The 21,969-nt window shown below is 38.2% G+C and overlaps 1 protein-coding gene and 1 long non-coding RNA gene across 4 annotated transcripts in view; both read right to left on the bottom strand.

Moving 5' to 3' along the window:
- Window positions 1–10,826: 10,826 nt before the first annotated feature.
- On the bottom strand, window positions 10,827–12,239 carry LOC116692681 (uncharacterized). Of its 2 annotated transcripts, none has more exons than XR_004332749.1 (3): window positions 11,900–12,239; window positions 11,033–11,074; window positions 10,827–10,898 (listed from the first exon to the last, which is right to left on the bottom strand). It is a non-coding gene; the product is annotated as an uncharacterized LOC116692681 (long non-coding RNA). The 2 variants fall into 2 exon arrangements; XR_004332750.1 differs by having other exon boundaries at window positions 12,042–12,072.
- A 2,898-nt stretch (window positions 12,240–15,137) lies between these two features.
- The window catches only part of cpne5a (copine Va), an 83,762-nt gene continuing 76,930 nt past the window's right edge, over window positions 15,138–21,969 (bottom strand). For both annotated transcript variants that reach the window (XM_032521163.1, XM_032521164.1), the window contains 3 exons: window positions 20,062–20,119; window positions 19,786–19,859; window positions 15,138–18,806 (listed from right to left, as the gene is read on the bottom strand). In XM_032521163.1, the coding sequence (XP_032377054.1) occupies window positions 18,618–18,806; window positions 19,786–19,859; window positions 20,062–20,119 (321 nt within the window). In that variant the 3' untranslated portion in view covers window positions 15,138–18,617. The remainder of the gene's footprint in view (window positions 18,807–19,785; window positions 19,860–20,061; window positions 20,120–21,969) is intronic.

Genomic DNA, 21,969 nt, shown 5'->3' with positions numbered 1-21,969 from the left:
TGCTGTGCACCCAATGTGAAAGTCTTACATTTGTACAAAAACGTGGCGTATTTATATGGTTACAAGCAGGCTGCACTACTTGACTAAAGAGCAGGACTGGCTGTCACTCATTTTAGCCCCCATAGAAAGGTGGTTTGGAGGTCTGCATGCTTTCTGCTGCCCTGAGTTACAACCAAAGACAACTTCATCCTCCAGCCACTAATGAAATATGTCTTCTCAGAGACCGAAGTCCACACTCCAGTACTGAAGACAGAAAGCAACACAAGTTGATTGGAACACAATATGTTCTTAAAGCTCTAAAAGACTTGCTAAGGACTCACTCACTTGCTGATATACATCTCATCCTAATCACCTCCCTACAACAACAGCTCTAACCAAACAGTGTTTCGAGAAAGTGCCTTATTAAAAGTGGTCTCTGTGTGAAGTTCAGAAACCTCAGAGGTATCATGCTGAGACATCACAAAGTCACCATCAGTGGGTCGTCAGATCAACATGAGCTGCCAACAGGAGTCTCCTCTCGTGCTCATAAAGGATGAATGAGTGTCTCCTGCATGAGGTTTCCCTGCATGTTGGAAGGACATCAGGGATTAACAATCAGCCACGGACGAGTCAGAATACTGATGATGGCCAGTGGTGGAAGTATTTAGATCATTTACTGGAGTAAAAGTACTAATACCACTGTAAAAATGCTCCATAATGAGTCATTAGCATTGAAAATGTGACATAAATAACAGTATGATCAGAGTCGAGTCAAGATGGCGCCGCGGATGGCAGCCTCGGTATTTTGCTCTCTTTCTTGTACATTTGTAAATTATATTGTTTCGTTATACTGCAGACTTAAGAGTATATATATATATTTATTTATTACTGTCCTTTCTTAAGTATTAAAGGTAGAAATATTACAGTAAATACAGAAACATTACCTTTTTTGACTGTTATACTATTATATACATCATTTGATTAATATTACTGATGTTTTAATGTGTTTTACTGCAGCTGCTCAAGGTGATGCTAGATTTTAGTAATTTATATAGAAATGCCAAATAATGATTATTTCATTTTAGTGAATCTCCCAATTATTTCACTATAAATCGACTGATTCAAGAGCAAGCAGGTAGAGATGCCAATTACCAAGAACCCAAAGTGACACCTTCACTTTGTTCAATCAATAGTACAAACCTCAAATAATAAGAATAAAAAATAAGATTAACAATAAGAAATATGAATATAACAAATACAACTAAAATTACTTTTAAGCAGCAAATCCTCACATTTGAGGAGCCTGAGCCATGAACTGCATGAAAACGGATTTCAACAAATGATCAAAATAGTTGCAAATTAATTTTCTGTCAATCTATAATCAGTTCAGTGACTAATAGTTTCAGCTCTACCTGCTGTTGGATAGGTTAGTCTATAACAAAGCATCCTATTTTATAAAGTGTTTGTAGAGTAACTAAAGCTTTTAAATAAATGTAATTGAGTTTAGAAAAGTATATGTCTCTCTAAATTGTATTGGAGTGTGGTGTATAAAGTGGCATGGAAATGAAAGTTGGGAAGGTAATGCCAATGAGATGCACCAGCTTCCCCCACATGACATCACCTACTCTACAGGGACTCCAGGACTAAAGGAGCACAGGAGCGGATTGTTTTAGCGCAGTGATGTCTTAGATTATAGTCAGTTGTGATATTTTTTGAAAGCAGAGGGGGGCGGATTCTTGTGCTCTTAAAAATTTGGTTGGATTGTAATCAGGGGAAGACAACACCCGAGATTGAATTTGCATTAAGATTCCTGCATATTTTACACAAGCCTGCTTTTTTTCCCTTTAGCCCCAATTTCTATTTTAAGGCAGTGCACTTGTACTGTAAAAATTGAAAACATGTTTGTGACAAAATAAGAAGAAGAATTTGGGAAGAAAAATGCACTCTCTTTTACACCATGAGATAATATGAAGCCCTGGCAATGAGGCCAGGAAATGAGAGGAAATGGTGTGTCACATTCCCCCATAGCATCACAGCAGAGTATTACGGCTAAAGTATGGGATTCCTCACACACGCCATTACTTCAAAGTGGAAATCATGCTGCTACGTGCAAGGCCAAGCCCATTTACCAGGAGTAAAACTGAATGAGGGGACTATTACAATTCACTTAACTCTCCCTTAAAGTTAATATTTCCATTAAGGGTGATGATCTAATTAACACAGACTCTGCTTACCTTACATGTATCTGATAGATTACAATTTTTACCTGCGGAAAGAATTGCTGCTGGGCAATGTATATAGCTTCTTGCCAACTAAATCAACCCAGGATCACAGGGTTTGTTGAATGTTTTTTTCTTTTCTCCTAGTGTTGTAAAGAATAAGAGAAGGATCCTGCTGTGTAATTTATAGCTCTTTTCCAGCAAGAGCTCGCAATACATTCTTCAACTGTTACTGGGGTCTAGAATTAGGTTTCCCTCAAGATCTACATATAATAAACATTAATGCACATGACAGGCTAGCACACCAACCTTTTGTTCTAGGTGTTGGAGCACTTAATCACTAATTGTCTCCAGATTCACTGGTACTAAGAAAGGAAGCTCTCTTACTCTTTGAACAGGACAGCAACAGGATTTGTTCATTTCTTTGTGATCTGAGTCTAGATGTTCAAACAAATGTAATGTTAAAGTGTTGACTTTCGTCACTAATGTGAGTGTGATGACAGATTAAGAAATAGAACCTATTCTGTCCCTCCCCCCTTGGTCATTTAAACCCTGAAAGTAATAACTATCTATTGCCGAATGAGATAGCACAACAGTGATTGCTCTGCCAAATAGGAAAGCTAACGCAACAGACTTGCTCTTCATTCTGGTCCCTGCTTGCGTGTGGTTATGTCAAATTAGCAATTCCACAGTAATTGTGCTACTTTATACAAATTATTTTACAGATTAAGATATAACTTTATGAAATACTGTGCAAAACTACCAACAACTGATAGCATTGTTCAAATTAGCTTTACCTAAACCAATTGCAACATTAAAATGCTGCTTTCATATTAATTTATCAGTGATAATTATGGGGTCATTCTGCTGCGTGATGAGTACTTACTGTATTTGGACTAAGGTTTTCTCTGGGGCCTGAGTTGAAAGCCTACTCTGTTGGTCATTGGTTTCGCCTCCAGGATAGTCTTTATTTCAGTTGTGTGTGGATCCATTTGGTTTAAATTTGTCGTCCTCTTCTTTAGACCGGTGAAGTCAAGATGTGATGCTTCACTTGGGTGGGGACTCCTTCTGCATCATGGATGAATGTTTCTCTAAACCTCAAAAACCCAACCTTGTGGAAAATGCATTAGCAATATTTTCTAACCCACCTTACCCTGCTAAAAGCATGAATAGCAAAATTGCCCTCAAAAAATAAAAAAAAACAGAGAAAATACTGTGTTCTTCGTTCCCAGTGGAGGCATGCAAGAAAAACAAAATTTCCTTCAAGGTTTCAGGTATCACAAGGTTAGTATTTGACAAATCATAATTTTGAGGATGAAGTATTCCTTTAAATGGATTCTGCTGCTGATACTAGTGTCCTTCTACTTACGTTATGACATGTATGAAATATGGTGAGGTATTGCTACTTTCATTTAAGAAAATGATCTCCACACTTCTTAAACAACTGCATGTACTAGGTTGTTGGTATCTGTGCAGTCATAGACAACCTTTACATGTACTCTATGTCACCCAGAGAAGGCCCAGACAACGCCACCAGAAAATTACCACCAATCTTTACTGAATAGAAAATCAACCTAAAATGATTGTAACCTGGTGCATTTTTCTCATCTTGCTTTCAGATTTCAGAAAATATTGCTTACTTGCAAATGCTTTTTCCACAAGGTTGGATTTTGGAGGTTTAGAGTAACATTCATCCATGATGCAGAAGGAGTCCTCACCCCTATGAAGCATCACATCTTGACTTCACTGTATTGGTCTGACGGAGAGAACGACAAAGTTAAACCAAATGAATCAACTTGACACGGCTAAAACAAAGACTTTCCTGGAGGACAAAACAATGAGCAACAGAGCGCACTTTCAACTCCTTTCATACCTCATTTAATTTCCACTTTATTGTGTCAAAATGCTGAATCAGTTGTTTGCTGTTTTTCAAAGAAAACGCTTCTGTGTGTGAGAGACGCTCTAGCTCAAAGCTCCGTATAGGTGATATCAGAAGACCAGCGCTGGGATTAAAATTAAGAAAACCACTGTTTTTTTACACTTTGGAGCAGTTTCTCTCAGTCCCTCGTTCCCACACGGTCGCAGAGAGTTAGAACGATGAAGCTGAGCTGTGTCACACCCACACAGCAGCACAGGCTGTTATCTTTTCGCTCACAGTCTACTGCTATTTCTGTTTCCTCTGCCAGCTTGTGTGAGGGGTTATACACACAGATATGGCAAAGTATGTGTTGGTGTGTCTTTTGAGGGGTAAACACACAAGGATGAGCAGGAGTAAGAGGGATGAGACTGAGAACAGCAGTCACAAAACATCTCTGTTGACTGGAGAGAAGGACAGAAAAGAAGGATTTGGGCAGCAAGGTAAAAGCTCCCAAACTCCAGCAAAAAGTGATTTTAAGGAATGGTGCTATTGTTTTGTGACTTTCATTGAACTAGACTCATTTTAGTCTTTCCCACAAACCAGCATTAAAGTTTTCCACAATGCTCAGCCTCATTCTGGAAACATCCAATTTCTGCATGTATCAAGCTTTTGAGCACCACAAGAAACGGCCGCAGCGTACTGTACGGTCTCACACATTCATCTTGTTCTTCACACAATCAAAAGAGCTTCAATCAGGCAGCCTTGATTTGATTTTAGTTATTATTTGTTGTCTACCGCGCCGGCTCAAATTCCCGTGAGCTGGAATGAGCTAGAAACATGAAACTTGGGGAAATAACCAAGTGCGATTGACTTGAATTTGGTGCAGCTTGATGTACTCTACAAAAAAGCCTCAAGGATAATTAAGGTCCGCCTGGAAAATGTTTCTGCCGTTTTTAATTTGATATGTCCTCATAAGTACCTGAACCACGCCCTGAAAGTTTCATTCAAATTGAACACCAGGGGGCGCTATGAATGCAAACAAACCGCAGGTGATATAGCGCAAATCAGGCTATAAATGTTTGTCCAATCAACACGAAACTTCCAGGAAATGTCATGATGACCGCACACATACAATGCAAGTCTCATTCAAATTGACCACTAGGGGGCGCTTTCAATGCACAATGACTGGATGTGAAATGACGCAAATCAAGGTTTGAGCTTGGAATCGCTGCTTGCAGCTTTATTTTTATTAGCAATTGTTTTTGTGCTGGTCATCTGCTTTTCTCAAATTGCCGTGAGCTGGACTGAGCTATACATATCACACTGAAAGATTTCTGCGGGGGAAAATGGTTGGGAGACATTGTGATTATGTTGCATTAATCAGGTGATTTAGTTCGTATTTGCAGCGAACATAAAACACTGACTACTGTAGCTTCACTGACTACCCATCGAAAACTATGCGCATCACTGTGTCAGCGGCAGCTGCTGCCTACGGTACTTATCTACACGCGGAGAGCCTCACTTCCCATAACTACAAACCCCCTCGGACCAACTTCACATACACACGTTGCCAACATGGCTACCTGTCTTAAAGGGAAGGGTCGGATGGTATTAATCATGCAAAATGAGAACGGTGAAAGTTCACTTTTCTATCGAGCAGCAAAAAAGGATTAGCGTCAACATCGCAACGTTCTGCGATGTGACTATTGTGCATGCGCACATCGTGATTTCGATGCTAAAACACAATATCGTTCAGCCTCATTACAGAGCTTCCAGGATATGTTTTATAACGACGTTGGACCACATGTGTGAAATTACTTTGAAGTCTCTACTGAAAAAAAAAGGTTTGAACCTGCGAATCGCTGCTTGCGGCTATGTTTATTTTAATATATTTTTCTCTTCATAAAATTCAGCACTCTCTCTTTCTTTGTTACTATCCCGTAATACCATAGGACGGAGTCTGATTTACACAGGCCCTGATCCAGCTGCTTGTGGATGACTCACATGACAGTGCTTTCCCATTGGGGGGCTCCTCCTGCACTCCCTCATTCTCCTTGCCCCCCTCACTGTCTTTTCTCACTACACTCTGTCTCCCTCCTCTGTGCTTTCTCTAATCTCCTTTACTCCTCGTTCCAGCCTCCTACCCTGTGTCTTCTCTCCACATGCCAGCTTTTCTTCCCCTCCGATGCCTCTTTTACCTATTTTTTAAGTCACCACTCGCCTTCCTCCCCTTCATCATCCCTTCCTTCTTATATAATCTCTTTTACTTGCTTCCTCTTCTCCTTCTCCTCTAGCCACAGAGATTACAGCCACGGAGTCACTGAAGAGGTAATCTAAGGTGTATAGTAAATACATGCAGCAGAGAGAGCAGCTGTCAGTGTAGGACGTATTATCTGAGCACTATGTGAAACTACCACCTACTTTCACTTATTTGAAATCTCCAAAGCCTTTTTACTGTTTGCCAGGGCTGGTTAAGCCAAGCATTGTGTGCACTTTTCAGCTTGCTGCTAAATGGCACGTATCAACAAGGGAATGGTTCTCACCACTGAAATGGTTTATGGCAGCACTCGGAGATGTAACAGCCATTTGATTTGCGTGAGATTGAGTCAGTGTGGAGGTCCTTATAGTCCTATGGGACTGTGGGAAAATGATTTAGGGGGGAGGATATTAGAATTTTATTTTTGCCGAAGGGAGGTTATTCTGTTTTTCTTTCCTCACAGTTATACCTCCAATCAACTTTCCCTTGTTATATTTATTATTCAAAAAAGAGATGAAAAAATAGTGACACCAAAAAGATGTTTGCCATGATAAGGCTGTATTAAACTCAATAGTGTAGGTTGATAATATCATTTTATCAGTTGATCTGAGAACAAGTCCTCCAGCTCAATTATTTTGAATTATTAGCGGGGTTAACGGTGGGGGGGAGGGCCCTGATTTTTAAAATGGGAACCATTAGCTTCAGCCCCTGTTCCCATTCCAGTAATTTTAATGCAGCCCCTACATTTTTTTATTTTTATTTATTTATTTTTGAATACTTTATTTTGTGATTCTCTCCCCTTTCCCCACACAGGAATTTTAGCAATTCATTAATTTTCAATAACTCAAAGTAAACATAATAGTAATAGTAATACATCAACAAGAAAGGAAAATGATATATTTATCCTATTAAAGCATGCAGTATCATATATTTAAATTTACTATTACACTGACCTTGGCTTTTTCTCCCTCTATGTGCATAAATAATGTTTAAGTAAGTTTATTTAAATCAGCAATTTACAATTATTTTCATTATCAAGAGATAAATAGAGAAAGAGACATTATTGTCATTGTAAAAAAAAAACGTAATTCTGCTGCACTCAAGTACTGGGCTCAAATATAATTAAATACATAAATAATGTTCCCATTCATCAACCATCCAGCATATTTGCCATACACTCATTGCCAATGTATGCAATAAAAATTCCATAGAAGTCCATTGCTGACAATAAAATGCATTGCAGTGAGAATGTTGTTGTCTTTTTATCTGTAATGGGAACCTTTTATGTGGAACAGGCTGTTCCAGCGTCTTTATTTAGTTCCAACTTGCATCAAACAGTAATTAAGTAAATATGACTCAGTCTGCCAGGATGTAATAATAATAATTAATTAATTAATAATTAATGATATTCAAAATTTCGGACGCCCCTCTGAGAAGTCTCAGTTCTTCTCTATTTTGTATTTGTTCATGATGTTATTATTGTATGTGGTCAATGTGTTAACTTCACATTTTATCCCTTTAAGGCAGAAGACGTGACATTTATTGATGTGATGTAGGCAGCATCTCCACGTTGAAAAATGAATATGGCATGTTTGTCTTTCTTTTCAGAGAATCTCAACGATGATACATTACTATTATTTTTTATATGAATGGCAATCCCAGCTGACAAATTTCCAACACATTATCTCAGCAGTGGGTGGTAATGGGAAACCACCAACTGCGCCACTCTGGCTCCATTACAATGCACTGAAACCTAGCTCATTCTACTAATATAAGTCTTTATCGGTAGCCTAATAATGATTTATAGCCACTACAATAGCGACAGGTGAATTGTGGTGGTGAGCTGGCATGTGTACACATAGACATCAAAAGGGTCTTAAGCACCTGCCCTTTTTCTTCCTCGAGAGAAACTGCCCTTTTTTATTAATTTAATTTATAACTATATACATTTATTAATGTATATAGCCTATATATAGTGTTTGCACACAGCTTCCCTGTCAAACATGTCTTGAATTAAAAAAAATATATATTAGATCGGGAGATGAGATTCTCTCTCTCTCTCTCCCTCTGCGAAGCATCTCCTCGCACCGCAGACAACCACACACATACACAGGAGCGTAGCACAAAGCTCTAGAAAGGCAATTTCTATGGGCCCCTTCCCACATCCACAGCTATTCATTCTATCATAATTTTGTGCCCTCCTCACATGAGGGCCCTGGGTACTCAGTCCCCTTTTTCTCCCCAGTTCGACACCTCTGCGGACACACACGCACGCACGCACGCACGCACGCAGGAGGCAGCAGTCCCTTCCAGCTCCTACTAGGGCTGCACAATTAATCGAATTTTAATCGCGATCACAATTTTGACTTCCCACAATCAAATTTGCGTGATCGAGCAATTTTTTTTTTTTAAAGCGTCATTTCATAGAACGCTCCGGGGTTTTTGCAAAGCCAATCTACCGCTACTACCGTCTGATCATGAGCCAGTCAGTGTTGTTCCCTGCACCCCGTGCAGCTTAGTTTCTAGATGTAGACAGTCACAGAGGACAGAGTAACGGGAGGAAAACTCAACAGAGCAGTCGGTTACGTCGGTCTTGAGGTTTACCAGTAAACGCAACATTTTGTCCCGTCTGTTGTTTTTCAGACAACAGCAGTGAGCAGTGCTAGTCGGTGCTAGTAGCGTCTGTTAGCTGTTAGCTGTTAGCTCCTCTAGGACGCACCGGTGCTAATGTCCTCACATCCGCTGCAATGCTGTTTATGTGGATATGGTTTAATTTTGCGTTAAATGACCCATTTTGTCTGTAAAGCCGTGCCTGTGCTGGATCTCTCCTCTACTCTCTCTCCACTTAATCTCCGCGCAGCCCGGCCACACAGCGGCCCGGTCCACACTTCTGACATTTGTCCACAGTTTTAATTTTTTATTAACACAGCTGTATATTGTTAAGTATGAGGGGCAAACCTGTGTTTGTACCAGTATTTCCGCGGGTAACTCTGCCATCGCGGCCGCCACGGCAAAGAACACAGAAGAAGTTATTGAATGCAACTAACTTCAGTTGGTAGAGTAACAGCGTGTGAGACGGAGCCGCTGGACCTGGGCCAGAGATGTGACCCATGGCCAGAATATCATAGTTCATAAAAATGCAGCGCAGAGACGATACAGACATTTCATACACACAACGTATGTATCCGCCATTCAACCCGTGCTGGAGCCGTTCATAATGAGTCCCCCGTCTCTCTGTGAGTAGCGTCCATCACACTCCCTCTCGCAGTTCTAAATAGCCTATGTGACGATAAAATTTGTTTTGGTTAAAATCAACAAATAATCGTGAGAATAAACGCGATCAAAATTTGGATCAAAATAATTGTGATTATCATTTTGGCCATAATCGTGCAGCCCAAGCTCCTACCTCAGAAAGTGTTTCTTGGCTTGTGTGGAGGTGAGTGGTGATGAACAAAAGACTAACCCCTCATTTCCACCAACTGCGGAACGGCGGCAGCGGAGTCAATAGGTTTCCATTGAATTCAATGTGTGTATTTTCACTGACAGCGGAATGGCGGCATTCCGACTCCGTTCCAGCTCCGGCAATCCGCAGCCCTCCAGAGCAGATATGCAGAGCTTCAATTTTTGCCGGATGGTGGAGAGCTCTGCAGCAATTTAGCACAGGGCAGATTGTGTAACTTCGGTCTTGCTAACATAGTTACATGAGCTACTAGCTTATGTAATTAGTAAGCTAAGGATTAGCTGAGGCATCAGGCCATACAGGCTAATGTACTGTAGCCTACTTAATGTAGACATTCCAGGGGAACAGTAAAAGCAGTGTCTAACAAAGTCATTACAATCGCTACACTTGTTGCATTAACATTAATCATATTATAAAAATATCTCATCCACCCTGTCTCCTCTATGCTGAGTGTGTGTCATAATCTTAGAGGGTCTTTCTATTATTATCGTCCAGGGTGAGGCTCCAATCATTTTGTGGCCTATGGTTCTATGCAACTTAGGTGTGAATTAATTAAAATTTGCAAATTTGCATACATTTGACAAGACACAGTGAACAGGATAAACAACATGTAAAAAGTATAAATATATACTTGAAACTACTAGCATATAAAACATGCACATTGTGGCAGTTTCCTTTGGTGTTTGTGATTCACCTGGTAAATACTAAAAAGTATCTGTGTGAACTGATTATTTTGTTGAGTATTTATTAAATCTATTAAACGATTGCGTAAAGGAAATTAGATAAAGTGGTAAGGTAATCAGAGTTGTGTTAATATATTTAAAGTGCTCATATTATGCTTTTTGTGTTCAGAGTTAACTACCCAGTGTCAGAGGGTTATGCAGCAACAATTTTGCCCCCCCGCACTAAAAAATAAATAAATGAAAAGGTATGGGTTTTAAATAATAAAGATTAATTTTAAAGTTTATCAGCTACTGTAGGCCTATCATAATTATAAATAATTATATGATATATTTGTGTAGTCTAACTAATAGAACTCCTACCTGATGTCATCACTGATCTCATCTGCTTAACGCCATTGCCGACCTGTCTGTCTCATTCACTCCTTGCCTGTGTTCTTCTCCACTAAGACATATTGCCAAACAAACATTATTTAATAGATTTCACATATTATTTTTTTTTCTCCATATTAACAATATTAAGAAATGAATCTGTTGGTATCAAGTGGCTCCCCCTACACTTCCACCTAATAGACCAACCTGCTGCCTTCCCCTGTCTTTCCTGATCCACCATCCTTACACCTGTATGAAATGAACTCACTGTTTAAATGTAGCAGCCTAAATTCCATTCTTAAATCTGCCTAGTGATGGCATCAGATAAGACAACTATTATGCAGTAAGGTTGTACTGCTGTTGAAATTACATTTCGTTTTGGATTTTCAAAAGTACAAATATGGAGAGCCACATAGCACAGACCTTTAAATAGAGAGAGAGAGAGAGAGAGAGAGAGAGAGAGAGAGAGAGAGAGAGAGAGATGTGACCCTGTAAAATTACAGCTACCATGTCACCCAACAAATGTAACTATAGCCTTTATGTATGACAACACAGCTATTATAAACAGCTAATGGTAAAACAAAATCTATTAATGTCCATGTTAAACCAGAGTTATTATATTAACTTATGCTTTTCAGCTTCTTGTCATTTATTGTGCATGCTGCCTTATATTTACCAGTTGTTATTTTACCTTAATAAAATTGAGATATGTCATGCATGGGATTGGTACTACAGGGTTTAACCAAACTCTAAATGTAGCTATCAGCAACACTGGTTAGCATTAAGCTAGCCGTAAACTCCACATTAGTTGCTACTGTTAGCAAACATTAGCTAGTCTGAGACCAGTCTGTTAACATGAATATTTGCAATCCAAAATGATTTCATAGAAAAACAGAGTTATTGCATTAGTTATGTTTTCCAGATTCGTGTCATTTATTGTACATGCTACCTTATGTTTTCCAGTTTTTAAGCTCAGCAAACCTCCATTTGGCTGCTAGCTACATTGCAAGTGTTAGCAAACGCCCGTTTGTTAACGTAAACCTCCAAGCACAGACGTCATATTTTAAATCCTACCTGTTGCCTTTCACCGTCCACTTGATTCACTGATGTCGCATCCCTTGACATGCCATCTCCTTTTACCTTTGTCTATTTTTATCCCTAGACAGCTATTTTTGCTTTAGCCATCTTTTTCCATAGATTACAATTCTACTCGTACCTGTTCGCTCAGCGCTCACGGCGCGCCCCTCCCACTTCAAGCTATGTCAAAATTCTATGATGGAATCTTATCTCATAGATATATTACACATTATAGCCTACTCTAGCCTGTTAGTCCTCTAAAATGTTATAACATTGAGGAAATGCAGAAATGATTTAGAAACGCACAACAGCAGCTACATTTAGAAAATCCCCCCCAAATAATATATATATATATATACAATTATTTTGATCCAAATATACGTTTGGTTGTGACATATGTCATGTGCATGTGCAACCACAAGGGGAGACCAACAAGGCTTTGCAGTACCATCGCTAGCGTTAGTCAACTCCTTCACCACTAACGGAGCGAGATGGAAAATCAATCTTTTCCCGAACCCCGTAGGGAGGAGGGCCACAACATCATGGCCACTAACAAAACTCAGCACAATTGTTTTTGCTTGGGCTTTGACTTCTGGATATTTGGCAGTGTTGCCACAACAGACCAAATGGCTTTGCTCGCATCTTTCTCCAACGCCATTACAAAAATACAACTCAAACTAGCACATGACTTCAACGTCATTGTTTTCAGCCACTCCTTCTTTTCGCTGATTGGACCACCCAAACTTTGGTCGAGAAAGCATAAGACTACACCGCGAACTCAGGAGTACTGAAGAAAAATGAAAATTGAGAAGTACGTGGGAGGGCGGAGCCAGGCTACCCAGAGTCTACCCCAAAGGGACTTACCATCTTCCAGAGAAAACACTGTTCACAAATTGCTCCTAACACCTTAATTGTGGCTCAGTCTTTGCTTCTGTGACAAACATGCGTCACTTTGTAACACACATTATAATGCTCGTCTAGCTGCTAGCATGCCATTCCCCTGTGCTCTGCAACTGACAAGCTAACAGTACTTGGGCATGTGCGGCTCCCAACAAAGATGGCACAGAAATAGATGCCTCACTCTGTAGCTAAAACAGAGAGCTCAACACACAGAGTGAAAAGAGGAGCTGTAGCAAGTGCAGTACAGTAGAACAAAAATGTGGTGTTTTCTGAAAATAAAACCGCATAAACCTATTCTGGTACATCCTCTAAATACAATTAGGAACCTGTAAAATTAGCATAATATAAGCACTTTAATGTTTTGTTTAAATTTCAAATGAATAAATATTAATTAACTATTAGGCCTTGTTTTACTCCATCACATGTAGCTGAACTAACCAATCAGACGCTAGCAGGAAATCCACAAAGGTAGATTCTTAACTGCTGTTGTAAATAGTTAAACATGTAAATATGAAATACTTACTGTTTAAACACAAATAAGTGTTTAAACAGTAAATTTACTTAACATTCTGAGTAAACTGTATTAATATTGTAAATAAATTTTTGTAAATTAACTCAAATATATGAATAATTTGTGAATCTTATACATTATTATTACAAAAAGAGACCAGGCAAACCAAATATGGGAAAAATGGCTTAGACCTCAGAGGGTTAAAAAAGCAAAGTAAACATGTCATACTTCACTGCACTGCCAGCCGCCTATACATACATTAAATCATGCAGTGGCATCATGTCCCTCATTTTATACATCTGATGTGTTCTCATGGCTGACTGAAAACACCCATGAGTTAATAGTCAAATACATTTTGCCATTTTGAAATTTAAATATGAAAGAAAAAGTTCAACAGTTTGGGAAATACACTAATTTGCTTTCTTAACGAGTAAAAGACTGAAGCTGGGTTAGATTAGCACAAAAATTGAGACTGGTTTTTCAAAATCTAATTTGGTTTATAAAATGTTCCCTGCCAGAACTTCAGAGTAATTGGTGTAATTAGTTCTTTGCAGAACTCTCTTGTGAATGATTCTTGCACATTATACATGTGAAATGTTACATGTAAGTAGGGTATAATTTTATGTCATTAGCTGTTGATTTTCTTCCTGGCTGCCAGTCAGTGGTTATTGTTCAGGCAGTAAGAGGGTGGGCAAGGGAGGTTTTGGCTCTATCTTAGGCTGGTAATTTAAAGCTCCAGCTGCTGTCTCCTTCTCCCCAGGTGGACAGCTTGATTCATCAGCAGTGCATCTCATTAGGGTGGGAAAAACACATTTCTAAAGGAGAAAACATTCTGCAAGAGGACAGCGTTCATCGCTGATTGGACACCTCTGTCAGTCAGGGGGATAGATGTGTAGATCCAAATCAACCATCTTGTTCATTGTCAAAAAGCTGCAAAAAAATCTCATGACAGCAGTTTTTCTAATGTTTTATCCCAGACAGTTGGATCCAAAAAAATGTAGACAGCTGAGCATAAAGGAGAATTTTACACACCAAAGTCTGTTCATGGAACAGTCCAAGTTAATAAATGATTCAGATAACTCCACTCCACAAACTAAATACAAATGTCCACTTTTAGATGTGGGTTTCATACTGTCACTTCAGACAGAAGAACACACAAGACTATGCACAAAAAGCTTCTCTTTTTAAAAGTGTATGTTCATCTGACTTTTGTAGGAACACCACAATAGTGGTACAGGATAATGGCAGATACATAGCCCACTATATGGTATTAAATCTCCTCTATAGTGTCCCTTGTTCAGTGTGGCCCCTCCCATAAACCTGCTATAGTTTACAAGGCGAGGGGAGTAGCCTACTGCTGCATATTGTAGCCTATGTGGAAAATAGTTGTACACAGCTTATTGTGGCTCCAGAATGAGCTGTGTGAAATCTAAAAAACGTTTGAAGTTGAAGACTTCAAGTTTGAAAATAAAAAAGAATCTGTAGGTGTGGAATTAGAAAGAGGTGATCCTAGCAGACCTCTGTAGCCCGCCTCTCATCACTGCTTGATGCTAACAGATCAAGCCTACATTAGCCACTACAAGCCACACACCGGAATCTCAGACCAAACTGCATTGTGGGTAATGTGTTAACAAGGAAGAAAAAGGCGTGGAATAAAAAAAAAGAGATCTATGTTTCTGCTGCATCTATTTTAACACTTATTAAACTGTCCATCATGAGTCCAACCTTGTTATAGGGGTGAAATGCAAAACTGTTGGAGTAAATTTAAAGTTCGAAGTCCTTACTCTCTTCATCTCAAAGTGACCAAACACAAAAAACATTGTGTATTCTGCCAAAGTTGTCAATATTTTATTAATCTTCAGTTAAGGCAATCCATTACAAAGCATTTCACAAACCACGTATGACGACAGTATCATGTCCAACACCTGGTTTGGAAATTATTCAGCATGCAAATCAAAGGATCAAGAGAGGTATGTAAACAACCTGGGATAAAACAGAGTAGTGTCAAGAACTCATACAGTATGTGTCTCATAGGAACAGAATGGATAGAAACCAGAGATGCAACATGCTAGAAGTGGCTGTTATCTCTAAATAACATCCCAAGTTACAAACAAAGTACATGGCAGATGCACTTATCAGGTGAAATGAAGGTAGACTATCAAACCTCCTGCCATTTTGGCACAAACATGCACATTGTCTAAAGAGGCCAATTCCAACAACTGAACACATTTGGGCACTGAATATTCTTTATACGGGGCATATGTACATAAATAGAGTTCAGCCTCAAAGAAAGTTTCAAAATGAAAAGATAATCAAAGCCATTTCCACTGAGAGAAAATAATTAATTGTATTGTTGGAGAGACATCTTTTAGACTGGAAAATCTATCTCATAATACCTTAATGTTTCACAACTGCAGAAATGTCATTACTGTGCTCATTTCATATTACATTTTTTTCTTCTTTCACTCCCGAGGGTTTGTTTTAATCACTGTGAAGAAAATATAGCTTGTTATAATCTTAGTAAAATGGCCAAAAAGCCTTCTTGTTTAGTAATAATTAGATGAAATATGTGCACACAACATAAAACCCCATCTCTACTTTTTTATTTAATTTCTTCTTACAGCCATTTGCGATCACACTCACAGTATATGCATGCAGAGCTGCATGCTGATGCCGACTTAACATGCCAGCCAAATGACATACGTACCCTAATTCATTTTTTGTGAGTAATTATTAACTTCTGATTATTTTTTAAATGAAAATGTGACAATAACAAATCACTTTGAGAAGTAAAATTTGAAGAGGTTTGCTGCAAAGTAAATATATCAGATACATAAGTCAGTAATTCATAACAAATCTTAAAATATATTTAACAAGAAATGTATTCAATGTAAAGTCATGATTTCTTTTTGGCTTGAATGGCTTTCTGTAGAGGTATTCTGGTATTTATGTGTGTTATGTAACTAAATGGCCTCATTTCATTTCTGATGAACAAGTGAATTTGGCAGCAGATTAAACGCTGCTTTTTCTTCTGAGGGAGAAATGTCATTGCTAATAATAATTTTAAAAAAGAAAAAGAAAAAAAAAAAAGCCAAATATGGGTCTGGGCCTGTGATAGAAGGACTTCACTGCCTCTGGACCTAATTTCTGCAGTATCATCACAAAACTTCTCTCTGAGAGCACTAATGCAATGAGAGTGAGAGAACATTGTGCAGTTAACAAAGATCATAAAGCAACATGAATTACATAAACACATTTGCTCCCAACATAAAACAAAATATAACACCAGTGAGAAATCCAAGCTTCACATTCTCAGAGAACAAGACAACACTTTGTAAACGTTAATTCTCCAATGTCATTTCATGAAACTCTCTCTCTTAAAGAGAAAAAATAAACTTATTTCGTAATGAACCCCATGAATGTTTACTTTTTCCTTGAGGCATTGTTAAGAGCCACAGTTGAGTTGTAAACAAGTCTTGACTTTGAATATAGTACAAGGCTCAGCGACACTGTTAACTCATTATTTTAAAGATAATTAGTGAAGAGCTGTAAGTATAAAAGGTACAGGACACTGAATGAGCAGCGTGTAATAGTCCTAATCTTTTAACAGTTTTATCGTCACCAACATTTTCTGTGTGTACATCTTAAACATGAGACCTGCTGCTGCTGGCAGAGTAACACCTGGGTAACTGAATTTGGATATGTTTACATATAATAGGCACATTTGGATCGAGATATTGAGTGACTGACAGATAATAATGGAAATGATGGACATTATAAATCGATATGATGTACACAACTGGGCCACAATGGCTGTAACTGTCTTAAGCAATGTGTACACAGTCACTAAAAAGAAATGTGAACATATCTGGCTTGAATTAAATTGTAAAAGAAATGTCAAATTGTATCTAAGGTAGTAAAATGGCATCACAATGGGTTTTTTTTATAAAATGTGCCGTCCTGAATGAATCAGAACAAAAATAGTTTTCTTCAACAACAAAAAAAAACATTCAACGCCCAAATATTTCATTGCAAGATTTGTGATTGTTCAGTTTTCATTCCAGGAAAAACCAAATCAATTTAAGAGTCTTTCGAAAGTGTATTTGTAGGGTCCAAGGAAAATCCCAGACAATAAACTGTAACCACAAGAAACGTAATGGAAAGAAACACAAACAGTGAGATGCTGAATGAAATATGGCAGCAGGACTTATAATTTACCTCTCTGCATACAAGCAGTGAAAGCAAGTATGTGCTTTGAATTATTCATCTATATTTCTGTAAACATGCTTTTTATGATACATATGTTTTTAACATATACAAGGTAAATATATATATATACATATATTATATATAAATATATATGTTTATATATATGTGTAATGTATATGTATATTAGTATAGTCCTTTCCTCATAAACATTCCTCCTGTTTCATCCGGTTTGAACTAATGCTAAAGCGTATTGAGAACTTAATGTGGGTTCCTTTCAGTTATTTTCTTTGCGATAATGGTTTTGAGCTCATTAACATTTTAACCTTTGTGCTTTTCATTTAGACAGTAATTAGTGCATACTGTTAATATAAATATTAGAAATACGTATAAGACATGGTGTTGGAAAATCAGTATGGCAACAGCTCACAGCAGGTCCTCTACATAATGGCTCACAATCAAAAATGATCCATCAGTGAAAATGATTCATTAGCTACTGAATAGGTCTTATCACATGCGTTTATATTACAGTGCTTATCAAAGTAGAAATGGGGATCTTTTTTATTACACTAGTCACAAAATATAAGATTGAAAACTACAGGGAAAATATGACTTTAATCCCCACCCTTTAAAACCCCCTCAAAGGAATAAACTATTTCTGAAATAAATAAATAAATAAATTACTATACATATGATTTCATAGTATAACACACATCAATTCCAAAAGGTATCACAAACTTGATACACACTGCCACATTCTAATATATTTATGCCTTCATACAGGCTCTCTCTACGGGTTTACTTGCTATCCATTACATCACCACTTTGACAGGTTTGACAGCGAACAACTACACCTGGCTCCGCTCAGCACTCTCATCCTCAGAGAAAAAAATACTCCCTTATTATCAGCAGGTTCACCCAAAGCAGTTGTATTTCTCCAAAACAAAATGGAGTCTCATCTACTTTTTTGTTTAGCCAAAATAATATTTACGAAAGGGCCTTAAAAGTGTTTCCATTTCTTTCCAAAAGATGGTTGTGGAGGCTGGTTCCCCTCAACCACAACCCTGCCCCAACCCAACGCGGAGCTGTGTGTGGGGCTCAGACGGGGTTGGTCTGGGGTTGATCCCCAAACGAGTAAGCTGGTGGGACAGGGTTAGGTTTAATGCCTCTGCTCTTCATGTAGGAGATCAGCTGGTCAGGGATCTCGGCCAGTACGTCCTTAGCTAGCCGCGCCATGCTCAGCACGTGGTTGCCTGTGCGGTCCATGTAGTCTCTGAATGGGACAAACTGTGAGAAATGTGTAACTTTATGAAAATAATTTATCATGTATGCAACAAGTCTGACAGGCTAAAGCCCTTCTGTAGCTGTAGCTCTAGTAGAAAACCTGCAGCGGAGGTGGCTTTGCTAGACTTTTGTCCCTCAAAAATCAGCAGATATTTGAGGCTTTCTTTAAGTTCCTTGATGTCGTGTTCACGCTTAAGAATCTCTACTTGCATCAGAAACACAAGCTGCCCAAGCTGACTGATCACAGTTCTCGAGGCTGCCATGTGGCATGTCTGTATCCGCCATAAGTACCAGTAGTTGATTTTGCGGAGGTAACCTACATGCTATAGGGATACATGCATAAACCTTTAAAGATAAGAGCATGTTAAAGTTTCCCTGATGCTGGTGCTAAAAGAAAAACCATACAGTCATTAAAACATCTATCTATCTGATACAAGAGTGCATCCTCTTTTAAGGATGAATGTGTTCTGCTAATATTGCTAACTAATGCGGGAAAAGTTTATATATTATTCTTACAGTGGAGCACATTTAAAGGACCAAAGCACTGTGGTTCATCCTCTGAGGATGAAGAATGCATGCACAGTGAATTTATGCAAAATCCATCCACCTGATTTCTTGTGTACAAATTTAAAGTTTTGAATTGAGCATGGATAAAAAAACAAAACATGGAGTGGGTTCATCCTCTGGAGAACATGAATGTGTTCTGTAAATTGCATTGTCATGTGCCTAATGATATTTTCATTTTAATACTGAATGTGCAAAAGTGAAAATTTCTTAGAACCTGAATTATCAATAACATCTTCCAAGGTAATTTGGCCTGTAGCTCTTGAGATATCTTGCTTTGTAACTAGAAACACCCAACATGGGCATCTATAAGCAGTGCAACTAACAGGAAACTTTTTAACCATGTCTCTTTGGAAAGTAAACCGTGTCCTTTCTATGTTAAGCTGAGAGTGAGACAAAACCTTAGAAAAGATCTCACCTGTACAATATCTCTCTCTGCCAATTTCCCCCGCGAGGAAATCCTGATGTCATCACCATCCAGCTCAATCATGGCTGCAGAGAAAAAGTATTGAAAATAATCTCACATAAACATAAATTCATACTGATGATGATGTATAATTGTTATGGTTGGGGGCAAGCCTAAAGAGTAAATTTGACTAACACAAACCATCCCTGATGCAAACTGACCATAAACCTGGTTTCCACTGTTTCTTTACACATTTGTTTTCTGAAAAACTTTAGTTACTGTTCTCACCATCAAACTCAGCTTGGCCAACTCCAACAATGATGATAGACATGGGGAGTTTGGCTGCCTATTGCGGACAAGAAGAACAAACCAGTCAGGGTTACAAATTTCCATTTGTATTTTTCTCCCACTAGACTTCTCATTCTGCAAAGTCCGAATTAATCTGCAAGGACATTTCTCCAGAGAACAGAAACAGTAATGGACAAGATTAAATAACACATTATGTTGCTTAGTTTGAGTTATCCAGGAACTGAGAAAAATATATAAAATACATTATTCAACTTAGCCAGCCTATAACATAATATTTTAGCAAATGTCTATACAGTGTACACATTTTAAAGGCTGCTTTTACTATGTTGAACACAACATGAGTTAAAGTGCATAAGGTTACACAATATTCTTGACTTAATGGTCACAAAGAATGAGTAAAACAGTGAGGGTAACGTAAAAACATGAAAAAAGTATGTTTTATTAAAAAAACATCGTCCTACACCCTTACTGTACAGCACTTATTTTAACATGATCTATTCATGATCTTTGCATGTTTAAATGTTTCAAACACTGTTAAGGTCAAAACAGAAAAACAATGTCAGAACATGTCCTGCCTGTTTATCTAAACTTAAACATAATTAAAAGGATTTCAGGTTTATCTTCCAAACAGTTTGTAGTACAGGTTTCCCTCACTGCATGAATCTAAACCACAGTCCTGATGTGGAGAATGTGAATGCTCTGGCATGAATGAATGTATGCTTGGTGGTAGAAACATTTACAGGGGTAAAAGTAGGTCAGCTTTCCTGGAAAAGCCTCCTGAGGGGAGAGCCCTGTCACAAATAGACTGAAGAGGACCATCCTCTCCATGTTCTCTTTCATTATTCTCCCTCCATATCCCCCTCCACCAGGCTCATTCCTCATGACCTTTTGCTCTCAATACATCCATTCTCTTTGCCCATTTCCAGCAGCACAATACCACACAAGCATATACCTATAAATGTCTGTATCCAGCGCTGAATTATTTAGTCTACACCATTTGTTACTTTGCTTGTACTATAGTCACTCAGGGGATCTCACTCCACCGATCTGTCTGAACACATTTTCCTCTCACTGCACAGAACCACAACAAATATACCAAGACTTGATTGTTATAATACACAATTGTGCCCCATTGATCACTTTAACCAAGCGATGAGGATTGGCAGTAGATAGGTAGATAGATGTTTCCAGTGCAGATGCTAACACGTCCAGGTTTTTTGGTGTGTGTATTTCACTTCTTACAATCCAATTCCCCCATTAATTTCCTCTTAAAAGGAAGGAAGTTACAGCGTGTTTATTTTTTGTGACTTGACATATTTCAGAATGAATCAGATATGTGGAACTAAAAACCAGGTGAAATCCAACTGTCATATTGCTCAGCTAGTTACCCACAAGCTCAGGGTCAAATGTGGCTTTATGTGACGGGCGGGGTTAACTCCCTCCAAATCACATTTGATATGATCAAATTAAAAATGAGTCATTGAAAATATTTTTACGAGAAAGGAGATGGATTTTGATATAAAGAATACTCGAAAATGTGTTTATTTGCAAAATGAGATGTATCTGTTCCGTATCTGGGTTGTTTTTAGATATCTCAACTTTTACATTATCATAAATCATTTTTTTTGCACACTCAAGGGAATGTCACTTGAACTGTTGATTTATTCATTTTAAGAATCGCTTTTATCTATTTTTGCAAACAAACACTCATGTATTTAGCATGTAAAAAATAAATAAATGAACTACCACAAGAATAAAGAACTAGAACTTGGTAAATTTATTTTTCATTTCAGTGCATCTTTAAGTAACTTTAAGTTTGGAAAATAATTTAATCAGTTTGTTCCAACTCTTTATTGAAGCACAATGTTTACCCTGAGTTAAATATTC

Source organism: Etheostoma spectabile, chromosome 7 (genome assembly GCF_008692095.1).
Source record: "Etheostoma spectabile isolate EspeVRDwgs_2016 chromosome 7, UIUC_Espe_1.0, whole genome shotgun sequence".
Classification (NCBI taxonomy): domain Eukaryota; kingdom Metazoa; phylum Chordata; class Actinopteri; order Perciformes; family Percidae; genus Etheostoma; species Etheostoma spectabile.
Note: the sequence above shows the minus strand (reverse complement) of the source record. Positions and strands in the feature narration are given on the sequence as shown.